The sequence below is a fragment of the Zophobas morio genome, unplaced genomic scaffold (genome assembly GCF_036711695.1).
Source record: "Zophobas morio isolate AGI-343-1 ecotype UQ-CSIRO unplaced genomic scaffold, CSIRO_AGI_Zmor_V1 ptg000009l, whole genome shotgun sequence".
NCBI classification, from domain to species: Eukaryota; Metazoa; Arthropoda; class Insecta; order Coleoptera; family Tenebrionidae; genus Zophobas; species Zophobas morio.
The window spans coordinates 984,737-1,012,137 of NW_026972114.1; the positions used below are offsets into that span (position 1 = coordinate 984,737).

General features: G+C 33.2%; 2 protein-coding genes across 2 annotated transcripts in view; one reads left to right on the forward strand and one right to left on the reverse strand.

Annotated features, from left to right (window-relative positions):
• Positions 1-27,401, reverse strand: part of LOC135125746 (uncharacterized) — a 565,798-nt gene that overhangs the window by 520,725 nt on the left and 17,672 nt on the right. The gene's annotated exons all lie outside the window — the stretch shown is intronic.
• On the forward strand, positions 11,204-13,012 carry LOC135125945 (uncharacterized). Its single transcript, XM_064051732.1, has one exon. It carries the CDS (start codon positions 11,204-11,206, stop codon positions 13,010-13,012), a length of 1,809 nt encoding a protein of 602 aa, XP_063907802.1.

Genomic DNA, 27,401 nt, shown 5'->3' on the forward strand with positions numbered 1-27,401 from the left:
ACTAATATCGTACAAGAATAAATGAACATGGTTTCGTCGAAAGTTGAGTGAGTGTCACTTTATTAATACCTAACTCCATATTTATCGTCTGTTAACATTTTATAATTTTTATATTACAGTTTTAAAGGAATTAGTCTTGTCAAATGTATTATAAGTATTAATTAAAAAATGTAAGAGTGTTTGAACACTACGTTTACAACTAATTCATAAGCTGCTTAATGCAAATTTTTTAACTATAAATTTAATTTAATATAATGCGTAGTTGCGTACTGGCGGGTGTATTCTACAATTGCATTAAATATTTTATTTGTGCTTTTGTAGTCTGTACTTACACATACATATTTTTTTAATTAGGAAATATGATTTTTAAAGTAACCAGAATGTTAACCCTAATTACTCTGTACAGTCAGGGACACGGAATTTCAAACGACAACCAACTTTCTGACATTTACAAACATTGTAGTCTTATACCTTATTGTCATTATGATTGACAGGTCGTTTGAAATTCCGTGTCCCAGACTGTACATATGAGGTGAATGCAGCACAAAGGAAATATCTTAACACGAAATCCAAACATGACAATTAATAATTTTCTAATGACATTTACTGATTTGGATATAAGTGTGTGACATATGACTTACAAAGAAAAACAGTTAATAAAAAATATACAATTTTATTGATTTTGTGAAAAGCATTGGCAAGTTATTGGTTAAACTGTATAAAACATATTCCAGAATAAATTCAACTTTTATTTTACATAAAATACATAACTAAAACTGCATGATTGCAAATAAAAATTATAACGCAATTATATATTACTATATCTACAAAAAGTTGTAGATATTCCTAAAAATTTTGTTTTTTTCACGTTCGTTAAAAAAAGTGTAACATTTTTTATTAATTTTTGTTTATAAAGGATGATACAGTCTTTTCAATGTACTAGAGGAGTGAAAAAAAGTGTCACAGGGTTTCATTTTTTCACGCATTTAAATGAAACATTGTGTCGTAGCTTGTCACGTGTTAACGGAAGACATTTAAACGCAAAATATAGAAGCTGCCGTTGCTATGACGATTCATCAACACATTTGTCAGAAATTAAAATGCATCCAAAAATTATATAATTTAATTCCTATTTAAGTGCACTGCACTAGTTTTCTCTCTGTTTTGTGCTAAACTGTTCACTCGCACAATGGAATCGGACAGCGACGAAGATTATTTCTCGTGGTCCCCTGAAGAAATCATCAAGTCGGCAAGTACGGCTACATTTAATATTCCATGTTCCAAAATAAAGAGTTTTTGAAGTAGGTGGTTGTTGAGCTTTGTTATGAACGCGAAAAAAATTTTGTACGCAACTTGCGAGCAAAGTGACTTTTCTTCATTTGGCGGATTTGCGCACTCGCTTTCGGCTCTTGTGGCAAATTTTCCTTCTCGTGAAAAAAAGATACACTTTACTCACTAGTTGCATAAATAACTATTTACTTACATTGTTCGTATATTTTATTTTCTTAAATTTATTATTTAATTTTATATTTAAATTTATTTTACAATTTGTATATTATTTATCGATTTTTAGGAATATAATTTTTTGTACCGTTGTTTTGACGTTTTTAAAATCACAGACTTCGTGCTAACGACAAATTAAATTCGTCATTTAGGCCGAATCGCCCTGTATATATGTATATAATACATTTGACAAAACTAATTCCTTCAGAACTGTAATATAAAAATTAAATTATGAAATGTTAACAGACGATAAACATCGAGTTATTAATAAAGTGACACTCACTCAGCTTTCAACAAAACCATGTTCATTATACACGTAAAAGATAAATAGGTCGGGTCGTATAGGACATTGTTATCTAAAAGTACTAGACAAAGTTGAAAACCAGGCAAACAATTTCAGAATCGTAACATCTGAGTGACTACCTGAAAATTACCCGGGAAACACTACCATAAATTCATCTTTCTCTCTGTTGCATTCGTAGGAAGTTCACAATAATAACTACAAAATATTTATTTTCGTTTACAGCTACAAGTACAAATTACGACTACAGTTAGGATTTTTATCGAAAGACGTACCACCTAATACAATTTTATTTTTTTCCTATTGTCATCCTGCTCCTCTTTTGTTTGCCCAACAAATATTGTGATGTAATTATGGTATTTGTATGTAATGCTCACTGTTCAAGTAAACCGAACGTCAAAAATTTTGAACTGTAAATTTTATCATTTAGGAAAGCCAGTGCGCATTTAATTCTTTATCCTAAAAGGGATGATTTGTTTGTAAATATATGGGTACATTTTGTTGCGGTGTCATGTATTATTTTAAAGGAGTCAGTTCTGAAAAATATTTAAAGAGATTTTTAAACACTAAAATATTTTGCTCTTCTTAAAAAAAAAAAACAATATATAAACGAATATCACTGAGAGTATGTTATTGTTAAAATTTTCTCAGTGTTGATCACAGTGCATGGACTATTGTTTCAGAAATTTTCAGTAGAATATATTATTAAAAATTAATACAAATTGATTATAATATTTTGGAATTTATGCATTCCATTAGTAATTACAAATTCAGGAAAAACATGTATTGCATTTTTCATGTATTTTAAATTGAGAAATTTTTATCAAACAAAATCAAAAGATACGATTTGAAAACATGCGAATGAACTGTGTTCACTGGTTCGTTGTAAAATTCGACCAAACAATTCTTTCCCGCAGAAATTATGGTAGAAACCGGTTCCTTCGTTACAGTGGACGTGGACCGAATTCGCTCTAACGCAAGGCAGCAAACGTTTCTAGAATGTGGTCTGTAGACCAAATCGCGTCTGAACGCTAAGGTCGAAATTGGCCCGGACTCGCTCTGGTCTGTGGACGACTTAAGTTCTCAGGCGACGTATTAATAAACTGTTGTGAATCAAAGTTGACGGGAGAAAACGGTGCATTACTTGTATTATAGACGGAGCTAAAAAACTGCGCAAACATATTACATATAGGAGTCATATCATTGGACGAATTTTCATTATAATACATAGATGTCGGAATGCCAGAATTACGATTTTTCGAGTTAATAAATTTAAAAAAGGATTTAGAGTTGAAATTGATATTGGACTGAATGTGAGACACATGATTCTTATAGTCTTGTTGGATAGAAGATTTCGTTTGTGCGCGGAGATTTTTATATTTAACATAACATTGCAAATTATCCGATCTCTTGAGGTTATTGTAAACTGCACGTTTTTGTTTTATTAGTTTCTTTGTTTTTAACGAATACCAATAGGGATAGTTATTATGAGTCCTGACACGTTTGGGAATATACAAATCGAAAGTGCAGAATAAGATGTTATAAAATGTGGTCAAGAAATCATCATTATCCAGAATCATATGCCAATTTAAGCTAGATAGATAATCATTTATTAAGTGGTAAGGAGCATTTCGGAAGTCGTAATAACAAGTATGATCATTTCTTATATCGAGAAAATTCGGCGCATCTTCAGTATAAGTGATTTCAATACAGAGTGGCGGATGATGCAAATCGATTGGAACTAAGCTATAATCAGATCTAGTAACACAAGTTTTATCAGGAACAGTCGATAGAACTAGGTCTAATATAACATTGTTGTTGTTTGTTACAGTATTTAGCTGAAAAAGTTCTAAATAATTAAACGAGTCACATATTATTTTCCCTGAAGTAGAATTACATGAAATACTATGTTCAACAAAGTTATGTAATAAATGAGGCAAATTATAATCTCCCACGACACAGACCTGAGAATAAGGATGTAAATCACGAATAATTTCAATCGTTTTTATATTATCTAAATAAGATGTAATGTACGACTTTGGCGGAATATAAACGGTACCGAAAATAATGGTTTTATTCGACAACTTGACAGAAACAAACAATTCTTCGTGTGTTGATAGAGATTGTAATTTACATCTGAAAGAATTAAGATTAGAAGAAACCGCAATAAGCACACCACCACCCCGGCATTTATTGGTGGCTTCATGATTTCGATCTTGACGATACACAACATAGTTAGGTCCAAAAATTTCATTAGAAGAAATATCAGTACTGAGCCAGGTCTCAGTGAGGATGATAACATCGTAATCCAAAGCAAGTGATTCCATTAAGACAGTAGGTATTTTGGTGCGGAGTCCACGAGCATTTTGGTAAAATAGGGACAACGAGTGACGAACTAGTTTTTTTTCTTAGTTACTATTGTTGGTACACCTTTAATATAGCGAATTGTTAGATCTTGTTCGCCCGCATCAATACGACGTTTTAGTGCCAGTCTAACATTATTTAAATACTCGCGTTGCGAAGGTGTTTTGTCGTCGCTAATTTTAATATTATTGTTACGATTGATAATCACAGCTTTACTTTTCAAAACCTGCAGAGCTTGGGTAGAATCTTCAAGAATTATCTTTAAGGGACGAGGGTTATTTCCAACGCGACCCAGCCTAGTAGTTTTGATGTTAGATGTATCAATATCGGGAACAACAGATAACAATACTTTCGCAGTCTTAGGATCATCAGCAATTTTATCTTCACGATTAACGTTGCTACTTTCAGGCAAATTAAAAATAATTACATTTTTAGCTCTTGACTGACGCTCCATTACTTCTTGAATTACGGATTCAGTAAGTTTAACACTGTCAAAGGTTTCGGAGTTAGTTTTTAGCGAGGCAAGTTTTTCATCAAACTGGCGTTTCATTTCCTCCAAGGATTTGGTAAACTCCTTTTTCAGATCTTCGATAATAGGTGTAATGTCGGCGAATCTATCTATATTAGAGCTGCATTTATTGCATACCACTTTGATTGCACGGGATTTGGCTCCCGTGGTAATGGCATCAGTTTCCGTGAGACCAACACAAGCATAGTGGACGTTGCCACGACAAACGTCGCATTGAGTTGTTGGTTTGTTAGATTTCACGCTAGACGGGCAACAAACTGTAGAAGACATCCCTACCTTTGTAATTATGAGATATAAAGACAGAGAAGGAACGAATCTTATCAGATGTACAAAAACGATTAGGTACTATCAGCTGTTTGTCAATTTCCAGTAATTTAATCTAGGAGACTAGTACCTAAGGATAATGTACCTGAAGAATACAATAAGGGCTTTCCACTGATACCAATTTTAATAATTGCACTTATGTATCTCACTCAATAATTCACAATTAAACGCAGAACATGCACATGCACATATCGTGTATAATGAGAATTTAAGAATTATTGATAGTAGTAATTTTGTTCAAGGACCTTTAAAAAACTTCCCCAAAACATTCGGTCTAAACGAATTTAAAAAAGGTTATTTTCCACATTTTTTCAATACAACAGAAAATCAGAACTATATTGGAAAAATATCAAATACAAAATACTATGGTGTTAATTCGATGAAAATAAAAGAAAGCAAGAGTTTTTAGAATGGCATAGACAAAAAAGAAAAGAAAATTATTTGTTTGATTTTAAAAATGAACTTTATGATTATTGTAATTCTTAATGTCGATATAAACTTACATCCTTCTAGATACATTACAATTGCTGGTGTTTGTATGGCTATATATAGATCAAAATATATTAAGAAAGATACAATTGCAGTTGTTGATAATCTGAAAAAAGATCAATATTCTCAACAATCAATTTCTTGGTTGAATAGTTTTCATAATCCAAATATAAAACATGCATTAAAGGATGGTGAAGTGAGAATATGTGGATTAAAAGTTGATGGCTTTGATAAAAAAACTAATACAGTCTATCAATATCACGATTGCTTTTGGCATGGTTGTACAAAATGTTATAGTTCAAATTTTATTAATAATAAGAATAAAACAACTATGGAAGATATTTATGAACAAACAATAGAAAGAAGCGAGCAAATAAAAAAAGCTGGCTATAATTTAATAGAAATGTGGGAATGCAATTGGATTAAATTTAAAGAATATAAAGAAGAAATGAAACAAATTAAAAGCAAATATAAAGAAATTGAAGAACTTAATCCTAGAAATGCATTCTTCGGAGGAAGAACTAATGCTACAAAACTGAAAGTTAAGGGAAAGAAAATGAAATATATAGATATTTGTAGTTTATATCCAACAGTACAATGTTATGATGATTATCCGTTGGACATCCTACGTATAATTCAAGAGGTTTGTATCATCCCGTTTTACCTGTTAAAAATAAATCCAAATCTGGCGGTGAAAAACTAACATTTCCATTATGTCAATTGTGTGCAAAATTAAATAATCAAAAAGATAAATGTACTCATACGGAATCTCAAAGAATTATCAAAGGAACCTGGTGTACAAACGAAGTAAAAAAAGCAATTGAAAAAGGATACAAAATAATAACTATTGATGAAGTTTGGCATTTTGAACAAAAATCGAGTTATTTGTTTAAAGGATATGTAGAAGCATTTATGAAAATAAAGTTACGAGACAAGTGAATGGAGAAATGATTTTGAATCAGAAGAAGAATATAGAAAAGCCGTAAAAGAAAATCTAGGTACTGAATTGGGTAAAATAGAAAATAATCCTGAAAAGAGAGCTGTTGCAAAAATCTGTTTAAATTCCTTATGGGGTAAATTTGGTCAAAGACAAAATATGGGGGCAACAGAGTATGTTACAGATATTAAGAGATTTTATGAGATTTTATTAGACGACAGACTTGATAATATACATATCAAGGAATTAAACGAAAATATGTTACAAATTGATTACAAGTATAAAGGTTGCTATGTAGAAAATGATTTCAATACCAATATATTCATAGCGGCTTTTACAACCGCAAATGCTAGACTAAGATTGTACGAAATGTTAGACATATTAGGAGAAAGTGTAATATATTATGATACAGATAGCATTGTATATATAGATAATGGTAAAAACACTGTAAAAACAGGATGTCTATTGGGAGATTGGACCGATGAATTAGGTAAGGACGTATGGATTGTTGATTGGGTATCAACAGGTCCAAAGAGTTATTGTTATAAGACTAATACAGGTAAAGTTGTTTGTAAAATAAAAGGATTTACATTAAACTATGAAACGTCCAAAAAGGTTAATTCCGATAGTATAAATAATATTTTAGAAAATTCTAGCAGAGCTGGTCCAGAGTCAAAAACGAACAAAGACAGAAAAATCAGTACACAATATAATCGAATTACCAGAGATATTAAAACTAAAGAACTTTTAAATAAAATAGAAACAAAGGAATTTGGTTTTGTTTATGACAAGAGAGTTATTCTAGAAAACTTTGATACAATACCGTTTGGATTTTAATCCTTTTCGTTGGTGCCTTTGAATTTGTTCAATTGCACAACCAAACTAAGATCAGAGCTAAGATGTTGAAATTTTAAATTATTCTACTCATGGTTCCAACCAGGTAAAAATCCCTAGAAAACACTGGTGAGTGGTGAGTAAAAGTAAAATCACTAAAAACTGACAGTTGACACCACAGGGGTGAAAGCGAGATAGGCAAACCAGCAACACGAGTATGTAGGGGCCACGACGGACGAAGTGAGGCAAGGGGAAATGACGATGGTGACAGTTTGGCGCAGTTTGGTGATTTTGGTGGAAAACCGAAAATTCCTTTCACCAACAATGAACTACTCATGCGTTGTGCATTGTGTTTTGTTTTGTTTTTGATTGTTTACCGCGTTTTCAGGTGAGCGTCAGTGAATTTTTGTGCCATGAGTTGAAGTGTTGTGTTTTAGAAGCTTGTGGAAAGATAAGTATAAAATTTCACCATTTTTGTAAAACGTTTTTGGAATTAATTAAGTATTTGTTGATCAGATTTTCATTCACTTATTTTCAGGAATTATGGAGGGAAAGAGGAAGAAATACTGCAAATTTTCAGGTTGCAACAATGCATACATCACAGGTGGTGGAAACAAGCACTATTTTCAGTTCCCGAAGGACCCAGAAGTGCATAGAAGATGGAAGGAAATTTGCAGTGTGAAGGAAAGTACAGGTTCTTCAAATTTTGTTATTTGTGAGGATCATTTTCGAAATACGGACTTTGTGAATGAGAACAAACAGAGATTGAAACCAGGCACTGTGCCGTTTGTACAGTGTTCTGATATTGCAAAGAATTTGTTATGCCCATGTTTTAACACTCCGTCAACTTCAAGCACTGTTTGCACTTGTGAAAGTTCTCATACAGAAAGTCTCGGTGAAGTAACATGCAACATTGATATTCAAGATCATGATTATTTTGTTAGAGACTTCGTGGATGTTCCCCAAAAGTTTGCGTTTTTGAATGAAGGGAGCAAGAGAATTTTAGGGAAAATAGGGCTTTCAAAGAAGGATTTAACTCCAACAAAAAATCTCATGTATAACATTCATCGAAGCACCACTGCAAAATTGTCAAAATTAAAATCTTTGCTAGAAAATGAAAGGGAAAAAGTAAAAACACTTAGTGACTTGTATAAGAATGATAGGTTTGCTTTTCTTGAAAATGAGTTAAATTTTGTCACTAAGGAATTTGTTAATTCACAACTCAGAAATAGTAATAGAACGCCTCATGCTCGCAGATGGTCTGATCAAGATAAAGCTTTTGCATTGTCCATTTATAAAAAGAGTCTACGTTTGTATAGATATTTAGACAATTATTTTCAACTTCCATCAATCCGAACTTTAAACGCTATTTTATCTAAAATTCCCTTTGAAACCGGCATCAATCCCGCAATTTTGGAACACCTGGCTAATGAAGTTCACAGAATGAAACCTGCAAACCGTGTTTGTTCGTTGCTTTTTGATGAAATCAGTTTGTCAGAGGGATTACATTACCAGGAATCTTTACAAAAAATTGGTGGTTTTGAAGATTTGGGTTCATTGGGGAGATCACAACAGCATGCTAATCATGCTCTTGTTTTCATGGTCAGGGGTTTGCGCAAACAATGGAAACAAATTGTTGCATATTATTTTACGGCAAGCACTATTCCAACAGACAAGTTGATGGTCATTATCAAAGAAATAATAGGTCAACTTCAGGCTGTCGGCCTGAATGTTGTGGCGACTGTTTGTGATCAAGGTTCAACTAACCAGTCTGCTTTGACGAAGTTATGTTCTGAACCCAATGAGAAACAAGGCCCCTTTTATTTTTTTGTTAATGAACAGCCTGTTGTCACCATTTTCGATGTGCCTCATTTATTGAAGTGCACTCGTAATGCGTTGTTAAAGTGTAAGCTAGAATTTGAACCAAACAAATTTGCCTTTTTTAGACATATTGAGGAAGTTTTCAACATTGACCAAAGGAAGTCTTTCAAGGCTCTCCCAAAATTGAGGGTCGAGCATTTTAATTTTAAGGATTCATACGTCAAAATGAAAGTCAAAGTGGCGGCAGCTCAGTTGAGTGCATCTGTAGCATCTGCTATAGAAACGTACTCGGTTTTTACTGAGTTGTTACCTTCCGAGGCTATTCATACGGCTGAATTCGTAAAATTAATTGACGACTTGTTTGATTCGTTGAACAGCTCTCAACCTCGAGCCAGTCACACCAAGCCTTTTAAAGGCGCTCTGAGAGAGAGTGTTCCTCATTGGGATCTTTGGTCAAAGTTTTTAACTGCGATGGACCACTGGAAGCTAACTGATCTGTCGTCTGGTGCCGATTGGACTAATCGTTACTCGTTTATTCGAGGTTGGCGAACTACGATTCGTTCAGTTATGTATCTGTGGCATCGTCTCAAAAACATTCCCGGTTTTGATTATTTAAATCTCCGTAGTTTAAACCAAGATCCTGTAGAGAATTTATTTCCCAGCGTTCGCCAACACGGAGTGTTTAACACCAACCCAACCTGTAAACAGTTCACTGCCGCCCTGAAAACTGTTGTGGTCAACAAGCTTGTTGCCTCAACAACAGAAGGGAATTGTGAAGATGATGGTTGCACGCCGTTGGAAAATCTCCGAAACCTGCTGCAATATGCAGAGAAGACTGAAACTGCGGAAGTGGAAGAGGTAACTGAATTTGACGAAGAAGAGGTCAGTGGCACATCAAATTTGGACGCATCTATTTGTTTTGAAAACCTTGAAAAGCTGTCGGACGAAGACAGTCAAGGATTAGCCTATGTTTCAGGCTATATTTTAAAACAGATAGATGTATCCAATGGCGATGCTTGCCAGAGTGCGTTGACTACCACGGAGATGTTACCATCTCATTTGTTAACGTACTTCAAAAGACCGTGGTGATGATGACTTGAGAAATTTGGAGAGTTGTTTCAAATCTGAGTACAAGTTAACATGTGGTCTTGGGCAAACTGTTTGTGAGAGACATGATTGTTTTGGTATGATTCTGGACAAGTGTACGAGGTTTTTGATTTACAAGTATGTTAGAGATAGAAAGAAAAGGAAAGGCTTGAGTGAAGGTCATCACACCAAAATGAAAAGATTTAAGAAAACTGCTTAAAGTATTTTTAAATTTTTTCATTACCTTACACCCCAATTTTGACTGAAATACTGGCTGTGACTTAACTTTCGGCTGCGACATTAAACCAAATATTGACTGTTAGAAAATTTGTTCATTTTATTTTACTGTTTGTGTTTTGTTTTTGTTATATTGTATATTAAGAGAATAACTTGTTTTGTTTTTTAATATTTTTATTTTTTGTTATACTTGTTTATGCATGCCAAAGAATTATTTTATTTGAAATATTTTTATCGTTTTGTGCTTGATTAATTTTATTGAAAATATATTTATTTAGGTCATTATGTATTGTAATATATTATGGAATTAATAAATACATTTTTTTTTTCAGCATATCTGGGTTTTATTGAAAAATGAGTGAAATTAGAATTAAATTTAATAAACAAAAACATGGTACTGACTTTTAAACTACGCGCTTGCTCGTTAGTTGGGCCACTACGACACCAGGTGGCTCTACTTTTTGTGTTTCTTGAAATTTGTAGGTACTTTGCATTTCTATTAGTGAGTGTTCTGTGGTTGACACTCTGTGGTTGTTGACACATAATAACGAACATAATAAATTGTTAGGTCTTAACGTTCTTTATTTTTTTATCCACAATGTCATAAATGTATAAGTTTTTATTCTTGTAGTTTTTGTAAAAGAGTTTATCTTTATTTTAATAAAAAGTCAGTCGACTCTAGAATGTATTTCAATACACACGTATAACATGGCGCTGCGACGATAATTTTGAATGCATAAAGTGATTTTGTTAAGGAAAAACGGCATCAAATTTCACAATGAGTGAAATGCTAGGAATATCGCCACTTGAGATGTCGGGAAATTTGGCTGAAAACTGGAAATTTTGGGTGCAGAAATTTCAAAATTACCTTGTGGCCTCTGAAACAATTAAGAAGTCGGAAGAGTTACAGTGTGCACAGTTACGTCATTACATAGGAGATGAAGGTTTGAGAATTTTTAATACATTTGAGATAGAAGCGGATAAGAAAGGGAAAATCGGAAATTTAATCGAGAAGTTTACGGAATATTTTACGCCGAAAACGAATTTGGTGTACCAAAGGCACAAATTTTTGACTAGAAAACAGACACAAGGTGAAACGACTCAGTATTACGTAACAGAATTGAAGAATTTGGCAAAAAATTGCAAATGGGGAGAGATAGAGAATGATCTCATTTGTAATGTCTTAATTTGTGGATTGATTTCTGAGAAATTGAGAAAAAGGCTCCTTGAAGATTCCGAAATGAAATTGGATAAAGCGATAAGGGTGTGCTTATCAGTGGAAGAGTCACAAAAACAAAATCAAGAAATCAGCGAAAAAGGTGAGATAGGGATAGTGCGAGCGAGACAGAAATGTAGTGGTGCTGGTGGTTATAGTGATGGCAAGTCAAGAGCAGGTGAGAAGGTGTGGAAAACGAAAAAGGGCAGCAACAACAGCAAAACTACGAAGTGTCAAAGATGCGGCTACAATCATGAAAAAAAACGATGTCCAGCGTATACAAAACAATGTAGTGAATGTGGTGCTTATGGTCATTTTAAAAAAATGTGTTTCAAGAGAAGCGTATATGCGGTGGAAAATGAGATAAAAGAAGTGTTCGTAGGTTTAATAGGTAAAAAACAAAAAAAGAATAGTTGTAGAGAATGGAGTATTGTAATGAGAGTCGAGAGAAAAAAAGAAATTAAAATTAAGCTAGACACGGGAGCAATGGTTAATGTCATTAGTCAAAGTACATTAAAAAGTTTAGGGTTTGATTTAGAAAAAATGGAGAACATTAATTTAATTATAACTAATTTTACCCACAAAAGAGTTCCCGTGTTAGTAAAATGTAAGCTATGTTGTACTTTCCAAGAAAATAATTATGTCTTAGAATTTTGTGTAGTAAGAGATGAATGTCCTACTATATTAGGTATTAATTCGTGCATACAACTGAATTTAATTAAACGGGTTGATAATATTAGCTGTAATAGAATAGTAGAAAGTTATAACGATGTTTTTAAAGGCATAGGTTGTCTGAGGGATCCCTATACAATTAAATTGAAAAGTAGCATTAGTCCAGTAGTTCATGCGCCAAGGAAAGTACCTTTTGCTCTTGTTAATAAGTTCAAAGCATGCTTAGAAAAGATGGATAAAGAGGGCATAATTTCTAAAGTAGATTATCCAACAGAATGGGTTAATCCAATAGTGCTTGTACATAAGCCAGACAGAACTTTGAGAATATGCTTAGATACAAGAAATTTAAATCAAAATATTTGTCGAGAACATTATCAGTTACCCACTTTTGAGGAACTAACTAGTAAACTAGCAGGTGCAAAAGTATTTTCGACTTTAGATGCTATGTCAGGGTTTTGGCAAATACCACTTGATAAAGAAAGTTCGGATCTATGCACTTTTTCCACACCGTTTGGACGGTATAAAATTTTACGTCTTCCATTTGGTCTTACTTGTGCTCCAGAAGTATTTCATAAAAAATTTAAGGAAATTTTTGAGATTCCAGGAGTAGAAATTTATATCGATGATATATTAATTTATGCAAATAATCAGACAGAACATGACAGAATAAATAAAAATATTATTATGATAGGAATGTAAGAAGTAGAAGTACTAATTTTAAACGAAACCAACATGTATTGGTGAAAAATAGATTAAGTGAGAAAAAATGGAATAAAGGTGTTATAGCGAGTAAATCCACGTGTAGGCCAAGGTCATATAATATTAAATTTGATGATGGAAATATGTTAACTAGAAATACAAAATTTATTAAATTAAAAGTAATGTAGAGGATCCTCAGAATTCTGAAAATGTAACAGATAATCAGTCATCTTGTAGTAATGATTTAGACAGTTCTGTGATAGATGTAAGCCAGGATTCAGAGGAAGAAGAAAATGTTGCAGAAGATGAAAAGTTTGTAGTACCAGAGCAAACATCAAGCGGAAGGGTAATAAAGCGGCCCAATCGTTTAACATATGGTAGATTTAAGTAACAAAATAGTAGTACTATAGTTTAGAGAAAATTGTTTAAGTTAAAAGGGGAGATGTCATAAATGTATAAGTTTTTATTCTTGTAGTTTTATTTTAATAAAAAGTCAGTCGACTCTAGAATGTATTTCAATACACACGTATAACACACAATAGCTTTCTGTAACTTGAGCAACATGGAGTACGATTATCGGTAAGTAATATTGAAATATGTTGCACAATTATCATTTTGAATTTCATATAGTGAGGTTAGGTCAATTATCGCGTGATTATTTTTTGCTTGTATAACTTGCATTTTTTATTATATCTTTTTAGTGTTTTCGAGCCATCACCGGCTTTGACCCAAGCATTAAGAGAACTGCAAATTCTTCAAACAAAAAGAAGGAAAATGGCTGAAGTAGTTATAATTGGAGATGGTGAAATAACCATAGAGTATCCAAACGTAGTAAAAACATTTACAGGAGCTGTGACTATCGTAAAATCACAGGATTCATGTCAATTTGAAGTACGTTCCAACGGCGTAACAGATGTGGTGGTTAAATGGGCAGAAGTGGTATGTTGTAATGTATTCGAAAAGACAATTAGTTTACAATTCAACACAGACTATTTCTGGGAAAAATGTATTGTCAAATTTTTTGAAAAAGTCACAGGTTGATCTTTTTATATCCTTACTACCAGCCATTAAAAAACCTGCGTCCAGATACAGTGATTCAACTGCTAGGTAAGAAAGCTAAACATTAGTTTAAACTCAGTTATTTCTAACATCTTCTTTGCAGTTCCGACACTGATTATAACGATTCGGGCAACGAGAAAACCCACCTATTTTCCCAAGATAACGTGTATAACCCACAAACTTCCGATGATTTCGAAGAATTATAAACTTTGTAATCTGGTTATCATTAATAAATAAGTTTTTGCATAGGACAAAATCTTGTAATTAAGCCCCGCCCCTCGACCTCACAACGAATGAAAAATTCATCACAATTGAGAATTGAGGTTGGGGCGGGTAAGGGTGGGGCCTAATCTTTGGCTTTATTTTTCTTAATATACATAGTATTCTTTGAGCAACACGATACTGAAAATGTTTTTAATTTCTCAAATAAGAATTTTACAGTTAAGCTTCGCCTCCTTGGCTCACGACGAATAAAAAAAATCATTACAATTGAGACAGGGTGGGTGGGCGGGGCTTATATTTTGCCTTTTTTTGTTATTATATAGCCATTTTTTCACAACAAGAAACTTAAAACATGGTTAAAATGGTAAATTCTTCTAGACAAATATGGATTTTGCAATTATGGGGCGGAGCCTAATTGCAAAATCCTTATTTCCTTATACAAACTTTACATTTTAACCATATTTTAAGTTTCAAGTTGTGAAAAGAACTTTTAAATAAAATAGAAACAAAGGAATTTGGTTTTGTTTATGACAAGAGAGTTATTCTAGAAAACTTTGAAACAATGCCGTTTGGATATTAAATAAATAGAAAAACTGACTTCGACTTCGTCTTTGGACTAACTTCTAATTCAGATTTTTTTTGGAGTTTGAAGTTTGTTCATTTCGAAAAACAGCCCATTGAAGTCTGTTGTAAAACACAAAAAATGTTAATGCTGAGGAAGTATTTTATCGTTTCTATTCTATTGTAATAACCCAATGTTCCCGCTAAAGTGCACGCATGCGCTTGTGCTTGGCTTTGGCCGCTTGCTCCGCTTGGGCATTGTGGTTGTTGTGCTACAGTAGTAAACCGTTTTTCCTTTTCTGGTCTGTGGGTTGTTCTGTCTGTGTGTGTTGAACTACTAAAAACTATCTAAATAGCTAAAATTTTTTGTGTATAACGAAAAATGGAAGATAAGACATATGGAGTAAAAACACACCTCATTGAGGAATTTAAACAGTTTCAAATTAGTAGATGAAAAGTAACAATGGCTTTTGTAAACAATTGCGTATTGGCAATCAATGCAACGCCAATGCGAACACGTGTAGTGGCCTTAAATGCAGTGATATCAATAGATCCTTTCCCGTTGTTTCAAGGAGGTATTACGGGATTTCAGATACCTCCGCAACGCCTCGATTTGACAGGTTACAATTGGGTCATAATTAGGTTACATCCAGCGCTGACAATCACGTTAATGTTCGACTCGCCTGATCTGAAGAACGAATTCATCGGCAAGCTTAATTTGTAAATTTAAAAAAACGATAATTAATTGTTCACTTTGTATTGGTGGTTTTTGTCTTGCAGGGCTGAAGAGAAAAAATAAAAAAAATATTACAAAAAAAAATGCATATTTGTCGGCTCACATAAAGTGCAGGTAATTGGTATGGGTCGACGCAGGTAAGCATAATTAAGGAATTCATGAAACCGGAAGTCCATAGGGATTAAGCGAAAAAGGATATTTGACAAAATGTACGGCTTGGGTCATTTTTACCCACGCACGACTGCTTATGGGTTAAGCAACGTCTCAAAATAAAACTCAAGATTGTGTAGGTCAAAATATATATATGTTACAGCTAATATCCGAAATCCGTTATTATGCATAATAACTAGACATTTTAGGAATTATGCGTAATAACTAAACTTGTCAGTTATTATGCATAATAACCAGAAACATTAGGAATTATGCGTAATAACTGAAATTTTCAGTTATTATGCATAATAACGGAAACGTTTAGGTAATATTGATAATAACTAACACAGAAAGAGGAATTATGCATATTTTCCAAAAAGCTACCCACCCTGCCTCGCTTTCTCCTACATACCACATGTACAGTTGATTTAAAAAAAAGGGACAAATTACAGTTATATAAACGTCATATTCCCATTGCTTTTCATTGATCTATGAGAACCTGAGTTGCTCATCACCCGTTTTTTTGAAATCAGCTGGACATGTTATAAGCCTTTGAAAATGGTAAAAAGTGAAAAAAAAAATAGAACAGGATGATACCCACTGGAAAAGGAAGAAAATGTAATAAAAATAAAGGGAAAAATAATTTACGGGCGATCTGAGGTCCGGAAGGGGAAGAGGGTGAGCTTTTAGGGGTAAAAAACGGTTTATCACGATTTCCGGCAAAAAGTTAAATGGCAAAGTTGTAGGTAATAAAAAGATCTACAACTTTTGTATTTACATTTTCTTTCCTCAAAATCTATGCGAAAAATGCAAATAACCGAGTTTTTGGTTTCTTATTTTTATCTCCCACAATTTTTTTTTTTTCACAAAATTTGGTGAAAACTTACCTATTTATGTATAACTCACTGTCATTTTTTTGATTCAAAATATTTATTTTTTTACCTTATTTTGATTTAAAATCGAAAAACCACCCTAATTTTCAATCGAAAATTTCCACGTCAAAATATTTTTTTTTTTAAAAGTCGGTGTGCTTTTTGTTCGCTGAAATCTCTACTTTCTGAAGGTGTAAAAAAAATTATACATTACTATGGCAAATTTTCACAGGAAACGCAAAAAAACGAAAAACTCGAATTCAAAAATTTGTTTTTTAATTATTATGTAAAATTTGGAGCTATTTATTAAAATGTACACGTTAATTACTCGAAAAACGTAATATTTCATGTTACATTGATAAATTAAAAAATTGCAAATCGAAATACACTACTATAATTAATAACCAAATAAGTTAATACACTTGATACTTTATAAGACATCTACAATATTTTGTTAAAGTTGTAGGATAATTTTTAAATTATATGCATAGGTGCCTATTTATTGCTATTTTAAGATAACTTACATACCTGAATGGCCTACGGAAAATTTTAGCCCATCAGAAGAATGAACAACATCGTCTATAAAAATACACGTGCAGGCTGAGTTACTTGAAGAGAACCGTGACGAATTGATTTATTTAAAAGAAACTTTTGGAATCTACAGTCACAAGGATTTTCCTATAAACAAGCAGAAGAAGATTCTGATGCTAACATAATTAAGATCTGGATAGAAACTGCTAGAGATACCAATAAAACTGTTATAGTTGTGGGTTAAGATATTTTGGTCCTTTTGAATCAATTGAATTCAAATAATTATGACATTTATTTTCTCAAACCAGGTTCTAGAAATGTAGAAGATTTATTTTTCAAATATGAATCTTTCAAAAATATCGCTGCATTTCTGTATTGTTTTTCTGGTTGCGATACAACATCTGGGTTTGCCGGAAAAGGAAAGCAAAACATCGTAAATTCATTGTTTTCTAATATATAAAATTCTCGTGTTACAGTGTGTGTAACCAAACTCTTCCGAAACGGTTTGACTGATTTTTATGAAATTTTCTGTCTATATTCGGTAGGTCTGACAATAGGTTGTAAACTATTTTTTATACCCCTAGGTGATAAGAATGGCCCATCCAAAAATTTTTTTTTTTTTCGAACAAAATTTGTTATTTTTATTTTTTTAAGATTTGGCTTCAAAAAATACAATTAACCCTAAATTTTCACCCTTCTACCACCAACCCCCATTTTGTAGTAACGATATTAGTATCTTTACTTTCATCCACAGATACACAAGGCAGGTTTCAAGATGGCTGTTGAATATAATAATCATTGTCGTACGATAAATTTTTATGTATAATTTATAATTTAATTTAATTATAATTTATTTATTTTTATTTTATTTTTTATTTAACTACTAAAATATTCACTGGGTCTGCTAGTCAGATGATAAAAATTTGTCAAATTTGGACAATATTTTTTATAAAAACATGCAAACAAAGAAGATATCGCAAAAAGTGGATTACAATTAATCAAATATATTTATAAATGTAAAAATGATAATATAACACTGAATCAATTAAGATTTCGAAAATCAATTAGCAAGAATTAAATCATCTTTCATATTGACAAATCTCCCACCAACAGAAGGCGTTTGTTTCATGGATTTTAAATTTTTGAGTTTATCAGTGTAACATGGAATCTTACTTTTTTCGAGTAATTAAAGTGTAAATTTTAATAATAGCTCCAAATTTTACATGATTAAAAAAAATTCGAATTCGAGTTTTTCGTTTTTTTGGATTTCCTGTGAAAATTTGCCATAGTAATGCATACTTTTTTTTACACCATCAGAAAGTAGAGATTTCAACGAACAGAAGGCACACCGATTTTTTTTTTTTTAAACAAACATTTTGACGTGAGAATTTTCGATTGAAAATTAGGGTGGTTTTTCGATATTAAATCAAAATAAGGGAGAAAAATAAATATTTTGATTTTAATAATAATGAAACAACTTTCAGAGTTTAAATAATATATTTGTTGTCACTGCTACACGTGTTTCGGTACACTTTCGGTACACAGTACCGTCTTCAGGCAGTTTCTCTTCTGCCTGAAGACGGTACTGTGTACCGAAAGTGTACCGAAAACTCTGAAAGTTGTTTCATTATTATTAAAATTAATATGGAGTTTAAACACGTATCAGCCTCATCAATACAAACATTAAATATTTTGAATCAAAAAAATTACAGTGATTTTGAGACATAAATAGGGAAGTTTTCACCAAATTTCGTGAAAAAAAAACTTTTGTGGGAGATAAAAATAAAAAACCAAAAACTCGGTTATTTGCATTTTTCGCATAAATTTTGAGGTTATTTAAAAAAAGTTTAAATACAAAAGTTGTAGATCCTTTTATTACCTAGAACTTCGCCATTAACTTTTTTCGATAAAACTTGTAGTTTTGCCGGAAATCGTGATAAACCGTTTTCTACCCTTAAAAGCTCACCCTCTTCGACTTCCCGACCTCAGATCGCCCGTAAATTATTTTTCCTTTTATTTTTGTTATATTTTCTTTCTTTTCCAATGGGTATCATCCTGTTCTAAATTTTTTTGTTCTCAAAAATTATCGGCCCTGGCCTATTAGACAATATGCTTAATGACTAATGTTTCAGGTATTATGCATAATTCCTTTTCCTCTGCTAGTTGTTATCAATATTACCTAAACGTTTCCGTTATTGTGCATAATAACTGAAAAATTCAGTTATTACGCATAATTCCTAATGTTTCCGGTTATTATGCATAATAACTGACAAGTTTAGTTATTACGCATAATTCCTAAAATATCTAGTTATTATGCATAATAACGTATTTCGGATATTAGCTGTAACATATATATATATATATACATGATGAATAAAAAAATTGTTTATTGAGAGAAGGTCTGCTTATATAATTTTTTGTTACTTGTAGTTTGTTTCTTATTATTTTTATATTTAATTTTACCACAACAACGGAATCATATATAATAAATTTTTATTATTTATTTCATAACCACCGTTGTTGTCCGTTTGCGACGACTTTTTAAACAAAAAGTGTGTTATGTTTACTATCTTTTCCAAGAATTCCAAACACGATGGAGAGAATAAGGCGCACAACAGGGATCCTGTATGAAAATTCATCGGACAAAAATTTTACCTTTTATTGTGAAAATTACATTTTTATACTGTTTGTACAATTCTACCGGAAAAGCAGTCTTAAACAAGCAAAACCGGCAAAAATATTGTAACAAAACTGCCAAATTTCAAATATTTTAGACGTCAGTTGGGCGCCCTCATTCGGTCATAATGCGAACGACCACCCACGAAAACGGGTCACGAAAAACGGCAAGCTGTCTCTACTGATTGATATCTATACTGTGCTTAAGGGATGGGGAAACAAGCGAACTCAGTTAAAAATAATGAAAACTATATTAAACAATAAACACACTCTCTACATTTGCGCCTCCGAAATACTGTAACTGTTCCACAACTCGACGGCTCGACTCTTCATGAACGACCATAGCGAACGACTCTGCTGATCGACGATTCTCCCGGTCCAGGCAACCTCTCTTCCGGTACCGGATCTCTCCCCTTCCATGTCCGGTCAAAGGGTGACAGCGCGCCGTATTTAAATTTGGCGAACGCTAACAGTTTTTAATAGAAATTAGTGCAGCAACAATACGATAAATGTGACATCATAGCAGCTGAACAAGCTCCAACAATTCGTTGTTGCGGAAATGGTGTAAGCGTAGCTATTGTTGTGAGTTAAATATTGTGTTTCTGTCAATAACATTTTTTTAACGTTAATTATTAATTCTTAATGTAAAACTAAAAAATGCTGTCTAACACTCTGACATGTACATGCTTCTTGTTTAGCCAACGTCAGTATGCATTACGATATCCAAACCGGCAGCATCCGCAACGAAATCTCTGGACGAGAACTTGCCCGACCAAGAACTGCCACCACGCATGGACAGAAATGCTTTTTTTAATTTTTTTTAACCGGGCCTTTACGACAAACGATTGACGAACTTCCTTTAACAAACCTTCAATAGTTTCAATTAGATGGGGGTCCAATCCACTTTTCTACTACAATGCACTAAAATGTGAAAAGGATTTTTCCCAATTTCTACTAATAAAATGCTCATTTTATATGTTAAATCTCGCTATTAAAACAATAGTTTAATCGAAAGGATGAATAAAATGTTCATTGCAACACTTTATTCACACTGTCATTGACAACACGAATAAAGTAAAAGGACTAAAAATTGGCAATACCACTGAAATTTTCGTTGCTATGGATGTGTAAACATATTCAAGGAAAATTTGCAACGCTTGATGGTCCACCTGCTGTAAAACAATCCTAATGAAAGGCAAGGAACATCCTTTGAATGTGACCGTGACGAAAGTATAGGTAACTTAGGCAATTTACCTTCTTTAAAAGCTCATCATATTAGTAATAGTACATTTACCTAAATAATGTTGATTTTAATTTTGCGAAATTGGAAAAAATCTTCTATGATACACGTGAATAAACGAATAATATTCATTCTAAAACATTATCACACTCGGCTTCGCCTCGTGTGCTAAAATAGATAAAATGAATCTGAAAAACTCCATCACTGAATTTCGTGAATTTCAACGCGTTCGCAGAACGAACAGATTGCTGAAAAAGAAAATGTTGAATTTTGTGAATGTTCGTTATCAACGTGGGGAGAAGCAACCCATCAATGATGTACGAGTAACCATTAGCTCCGGGCTACCCCCAGATTTGGGGGTAATTACTTTCCGTGCTGGGGATTTTCAAGGTTATGTGGGACTGGAAGATGTTGAGACTTACAACGACCGTGCGGTTAATATAGCTGAATTATTGCTAATATTTGAAGATGAGGAAAACATCAAATTAACATTTCCTACTGTGACCCAAAAACAAGAATTTGCGGCGGCTCTAAAAAAATTTTTAGGATTGAGCAATCGTTCCACACCAGACCCAGGACTGCCCCTACCAATTGCCTAATTTAATAGGAGTAATAAGTTAAATTATAAATTTAATAATTAATAAACTGTTTTTTCGTTAGATAGTGTTCGTTTTTATTCACTTATACCATAAATAACTAATTTACTATTTTTCCCAAACTCACCAATTGATTGTTAAGAGCGTAGCAGAGATGTATGTATTGCTTACAAGTAAGTTAAAGATGGCGGTAGAATACCCCAACATGTAGATAAAAAATGTCATTTAATATAGTTAATAATATATGATTATATTCATTAACAAACATCGGAACTATGCGACTGAATCCTAGAGCGCCAATGCATTAGTTAACGTAAACAAGCGAGGTCATTCCCATGATTTACCTGGCAGACTGGATACGTCTTATCACTTGAGTTTTTCATCAATACGTTTTTATAAAAAAAAAAAACACTCAGACTAATCTGCATAATATCGCAATGAATTAGCTGCTATCTTGAACTTGAACTTTGTTTTATAGTTGGGTTTTTGTATTAGTACACTTCTTAAATATGCGTGCTTTCACCTTCAAAATATAAATTAATTTGTAGTACCTGAAGAGACAAAATATCTGCTTCGTATTTCCAGCAGCAGTTCTTCACAATAAATAACTAATTCATAATGTCATCATCTATCAATTTTAGGTAGACCGTTGAAATAAAAAGAAAAGGTTAGCAGCAGTAGCAGAGTAGTGTAAGATCACTCTTCAAGTGATGCACGTATAAATGATCGGTAGTTACGCTATTCTCTTGGGGATGGGGTGAAATTAGAGAATAATAGCTGACGAATGTGTATGGTATCTCCAAATTTTTTTATTCATCTAATCAATGCATAACATTACTAGGTTTTAGTATCCGTAACTACCGGTCATTTTCGGGTCAGTGATGAGTCCTACCATAATATTAATACGATGTATTGTCAAATAGGAAGTACATTTCCAAATGCGACAATATCCAAATGACTGAGTTTATGTAAGTAAGCAAAGAATTTAGTTACAATTACAATAGAGAGGAATGAAGAATATCAATATTGAAGATATAATAGCAAAAGACTTAACTACATTAGCAATAACTGAAAATTGAATATCGTAATATCGTTTTGATGTAAATCTGGGAAAAAACGTAACTACAACGAGCATTAATAATACGAATTCTAAAATCAAACCTACTTAATAATTCAGAACCGTCAATAATATTATTACGAAATAACTTAAAACCAAAACGAATTTCACTTTTAAAGTTTCTTAGCAATAACATGTAAAACGTCATAATAAGTCTGTTCCGAACTGTCGTGTCTTGTCATGTGAATTGTATAAAACGAACACCAAATCACAATGTCATACTCTACAATAAGTCTTACCAAAGGTGTATATAACCTACGAATGACATCCACACTGTAAAGCTCCTTAGGGCCGAATTCCGTAAAGTATACAGGTACTTTGGTAAAAGGATTGTCATTTACATAAGGATATTCCTATTCTCTAAAAGCTAAAGGACCCTTATAGATGCGTTATATAAAGGTGAAGTCCTTTATAGTTTCCCTTGTGCAACGTATGGTCATATGTTTCACTTTATGCAAATTATCTGTCAGTGTCATTAGTTTTATATGGTGGCCCTTTCTAAATAAAAGCGAGGAAAGAGAATCTGTGATTATTTATCGTACAGGAATAACAAAGAAGGTATATATGAGTCAGAACAATGATGTCTTTGTCCAGTTTTATAGTTTCATGGTTTAATTTTGTTAAAATCAGCAAAAAGCACTAAAAATCGTCATATTAAAGTTACTTAAGCCCAATTTGGTGGAAATACAAATACTTTTACGATACTCCAAATGGACTGGTAACTAATAAACAACTTTGCGAAAACAACTCCTTTGGAGGGTCTTCACTTATAAAATACCAAAAGATCCATTGAAGGCCAGACTCCCCTGACCACACTGACCACACTGACATAAGGGGCCAGTGCTGATAAATTTTTAATGTTACCACATCACGAACCAACCTAAGAGCATATAAATAATATTTTTACTATATGTCATGCACAAAGACCACGACAAGAATTTCATGTCTCATAAATTAACAAAAGTTAAGTTTAAAAATCTCCCGAGACCGTCACACCAACCATACCGATATTGTGAAAACTTGAGATTATGTACAATAGATTCCATCTCTCTTGACACAATGGTAAATGCAAGCGTTCCTTTTCTAAAAGCATATACTAGCGTAGTAAAAATATCCGTTCGTTTCATTACATAAAGTCGAACTAACGCACAAGTTTCTCCTCAACGGATGCTATAGAGAATAAGATATTAAAGGATTCACTTTCACATTTCCTTTACGATAAAGCCTTTAACAAACGGATCCCTTATTAAAAGATTAAGCTACAGAATTCGGCCCTTTGTCTGTCGTGTTATGACACCTCATAAGCGATTTACATACAATATTATCAATATGTTGGTTGAAGCGTAGTTCCTAATCTACATTAGAACCCAAATCATTAATGGGTCCTTATTTAACATTGAATTACTGAAGCTAGGAAGAAAGTCTAGACTAATAACCAGGCTTCGGCATCACGGAAGTGATGCTCATTGCCATCCGACGGCGAATTTGTCTGAGAGTCGCCAAATGGTTAATTTAAACTTCTCGGCATTGTAGATAATTTCAAATTTTTTCACTAATACTTATAAATTTCTTTGCTTAGCGGGTCGTGTTACACACTTTAAACGTACATCCTCAAATAATAATAATGTTGTATACGTTCATTCGCACTTAACAAAGAAAACCACCCCCGCTTTGCTATTTGGGAAAAATCCATATTTACTCGTATTATGAACAGTGTGGGGTTGTCCATTCCTGGGACCAGTTTACCTGTTACATGTCCGTTGTGAGGAGGATTATTTGCATTAATGACCTATGTTATACGTTGGGACAGTGAAAAGGGTCCTCTGTGGAGAGGTGTCATTATATGTTAGACAACCCATAGGCGTCGTACTGGGGCGACGTATGGGTTACTTCGTAGCAATAGTTCAAATGTGTTATATATTATTGGTTACTTTAGTCTACAGCTGTGAACCTAATTACGGACGCGGAATACATTGCTAACATATTAAATCAACAGCTAGAACTTACTGTTTTACCCAGATAGGACTGCTAGCAATTGCAAAAGCATGCGGTATACATTAAATGTACTGAATAACGGAAATAATCTTAGGGTCATATTACTCCATGCCAAATAGTATATTAGATATCGAGGGTGGTAAGAAGCTAATTACGAACGAAGAAGTTTGTACACAAGTGAGCAGTGGCGGCTCGTCAGATGAGGCAAGTGAGGCGGCGTCTAACAGCATATATCTTAAGAACAGATTGACTTAATTTGTAATGAAAAAAGAGCTTTTAATGCATTTTTAGTTACAAAGATATGTTGAAATGGCAAATCTGTAGATGATTATTTATTTTTTACGCTTTCTGCAGACATTTTCGGTTGAATACCGTACGATTTATGCCCCTAGCTCTTTAACTGAAGCGGCCAGAACGTCGGTTCACTTGAACCAACCAAGCCCAATCACAGACACGGATTTCCATGGCTTAGCTCCTATACTCCTACATGTGCGTTCGCTCGGAACTGAGGCGATATCTTCGGTGCTTCTCGGCCATTTTCGGCGTACTCATTAAACCATTTTCCCATTTATTTTACAGAACGGAAGGGCTGCGAGGTGCGTGGGTAATTAGCATTAACGTGAATAAAAGCCCACATGTTGATCTTTCGTATTTTTGTCTCTTTCATAGGTACAGGTGAGTGAAAAATGAATCCCAAGTACTACATCGTCATGTTCCTTCTTGAAACACCGTTTTCACGGCGAACCGAGCTAGAACGTCAGCAAATTTTGCTAAATGTCGAGAGCCATTATTACAGCACTATGAGTGTGAAGATTGCAGAAGACGAGGTTGTTAGACCGAGTCATCTGTAATCACACGAGTTGCTGTAATACGCTCTAGCCCACGTATGAAATACAAAACTTTATCTACAACTGCCCAAAAATGAAAAAAGAAAAAAGCCAATTAAACTTTTTTATTAATTGAAAATCAAGAACCAAGAGAATTTTTGCAGTGTTATGACAACCGCTCAAATTTGTTGTAAACAACGCGTCAGTTTTTAGAAAAAAAAAGTTGTTCAATCGAGAAATGAGTGATTCTGAAGCAGAAAGCCTGCCCTTGGAAGCAGAAGAGGCTGCTGCAAATGTAGTGTCTTCATTGTTGCCTGATAAATCAAAAACCAAATACGAAAAATTGTATAAACGGTTCACTGACTGGTGTGCAACCAAGAAAATAAATATTGAAGCAAGAGAGAAGGTGCTGTTGGCATTTTTTGAAGATTTGTCGAAAAATTATAAATGCAGCAGCCTTTGGGCTGTATGTGATGTTTATATCGACACCTCGATTGAAAACAAGAAAAAGACCCCTTCTGATATTCTTGGAGGTGATCCTGGAGCCAGAACGAGTACTGCCAGCAGCTACAACCCAGATACAAGCATTGTTAGAAGAGAAATCTTAAAAACTAGAGCTGTAACAAACATTTGCCAACAAAACATAAGCATTATGAACAAAGATACAAATCATTTAATTTCATCTGGTATTAATATCAGTAATTGTAAGGAATGTATTATCAACATGTATAACAAATAAGTTAAGAATTAATCAATATAATTTGTTGTAATTTGCATGTTAATAAAATTCACTTAAGGAGTGGAGACCTTCATTACACCACTAGTGGTGTAATGTTTCTATTATGCATGTTAATAAAATTCACTTAAGGAGTGGAGACCTTCATTACACCACTAGTGGTGTAATGTTTCTATTATACCACTAGGTTTATTACTCAACTCAAACAGTGCCGAATGAGACATGTAATAAGGCCTTTATAAAGCAGTTGTAGACAAAGTATATTATTTGCGGTTAAAACTAATACAACAAACATAACTGTTTTATATCACTGTAATCGTACATTCAGAATCTGCAAAACTTTGTTAATTGCAATAGAAAAAAATATATGTTTGCGTCGCGGCGTATGCGTCATATTTTTGTAATGTATCAAGTTAGGTTTTCCTTTTCAAACTAAAAGCAATGACGTTTACAGAATTTCAATATCTTTATGTGTGCTACGAATACAAGCCCACCGAGTGGAGAGGGACTCCAATGAAAAGAGCGCACCGCCAGCGTATAGTGAGCTAGAAATATACAGGGTTGTACTGAATTTGTGATTTATGGTTTTATGAGTCCAACCTTGATGTTTAACTTTGAATTACCAATAAAATTTTACTAGGTACTGTTCAAATGATGGAACTTATCCAGTGTTGGGCAGTATCTAGATGCTTGTATCTAAATAAAGTATTGAGATACATTTCTGGGTATCCAGTATCTGTATCTAGACAAAATCGAATTTAAGCACAAAGTATCTGTATCTGGCTACAAAATTAATGGCGCAGATACAGATACATTTTTTTATTTCACTTTTTTTTGAGTAGTTATTAGTTGAGTTATACTAATAGTAATTTTTGATACTTCATGTTGGTGATTTTGGCCACATAAACAAAAATGGAGGTAAGAGGCCACTAAAAGTGTTCTGTTACGGAAATTTTCATATTTTAAATACCATCATTTCCTACATTGTAGCCTCCAGTACTTATACATCTTTAAATATAATCCTGAGGGGTAATAAATCTAAGCCATGCTAAGATGGCATTTTAGAAACCA

Excerpts from the sequence above, each read along its gene's own strand:
- LOC135125945 (XM_064051732.1), top strand. The coding sequence starts at position 11,204 with ATGAGTGAAATGCTAGGAATATCGCCACTTGAGATGTCGGGAAATTTG.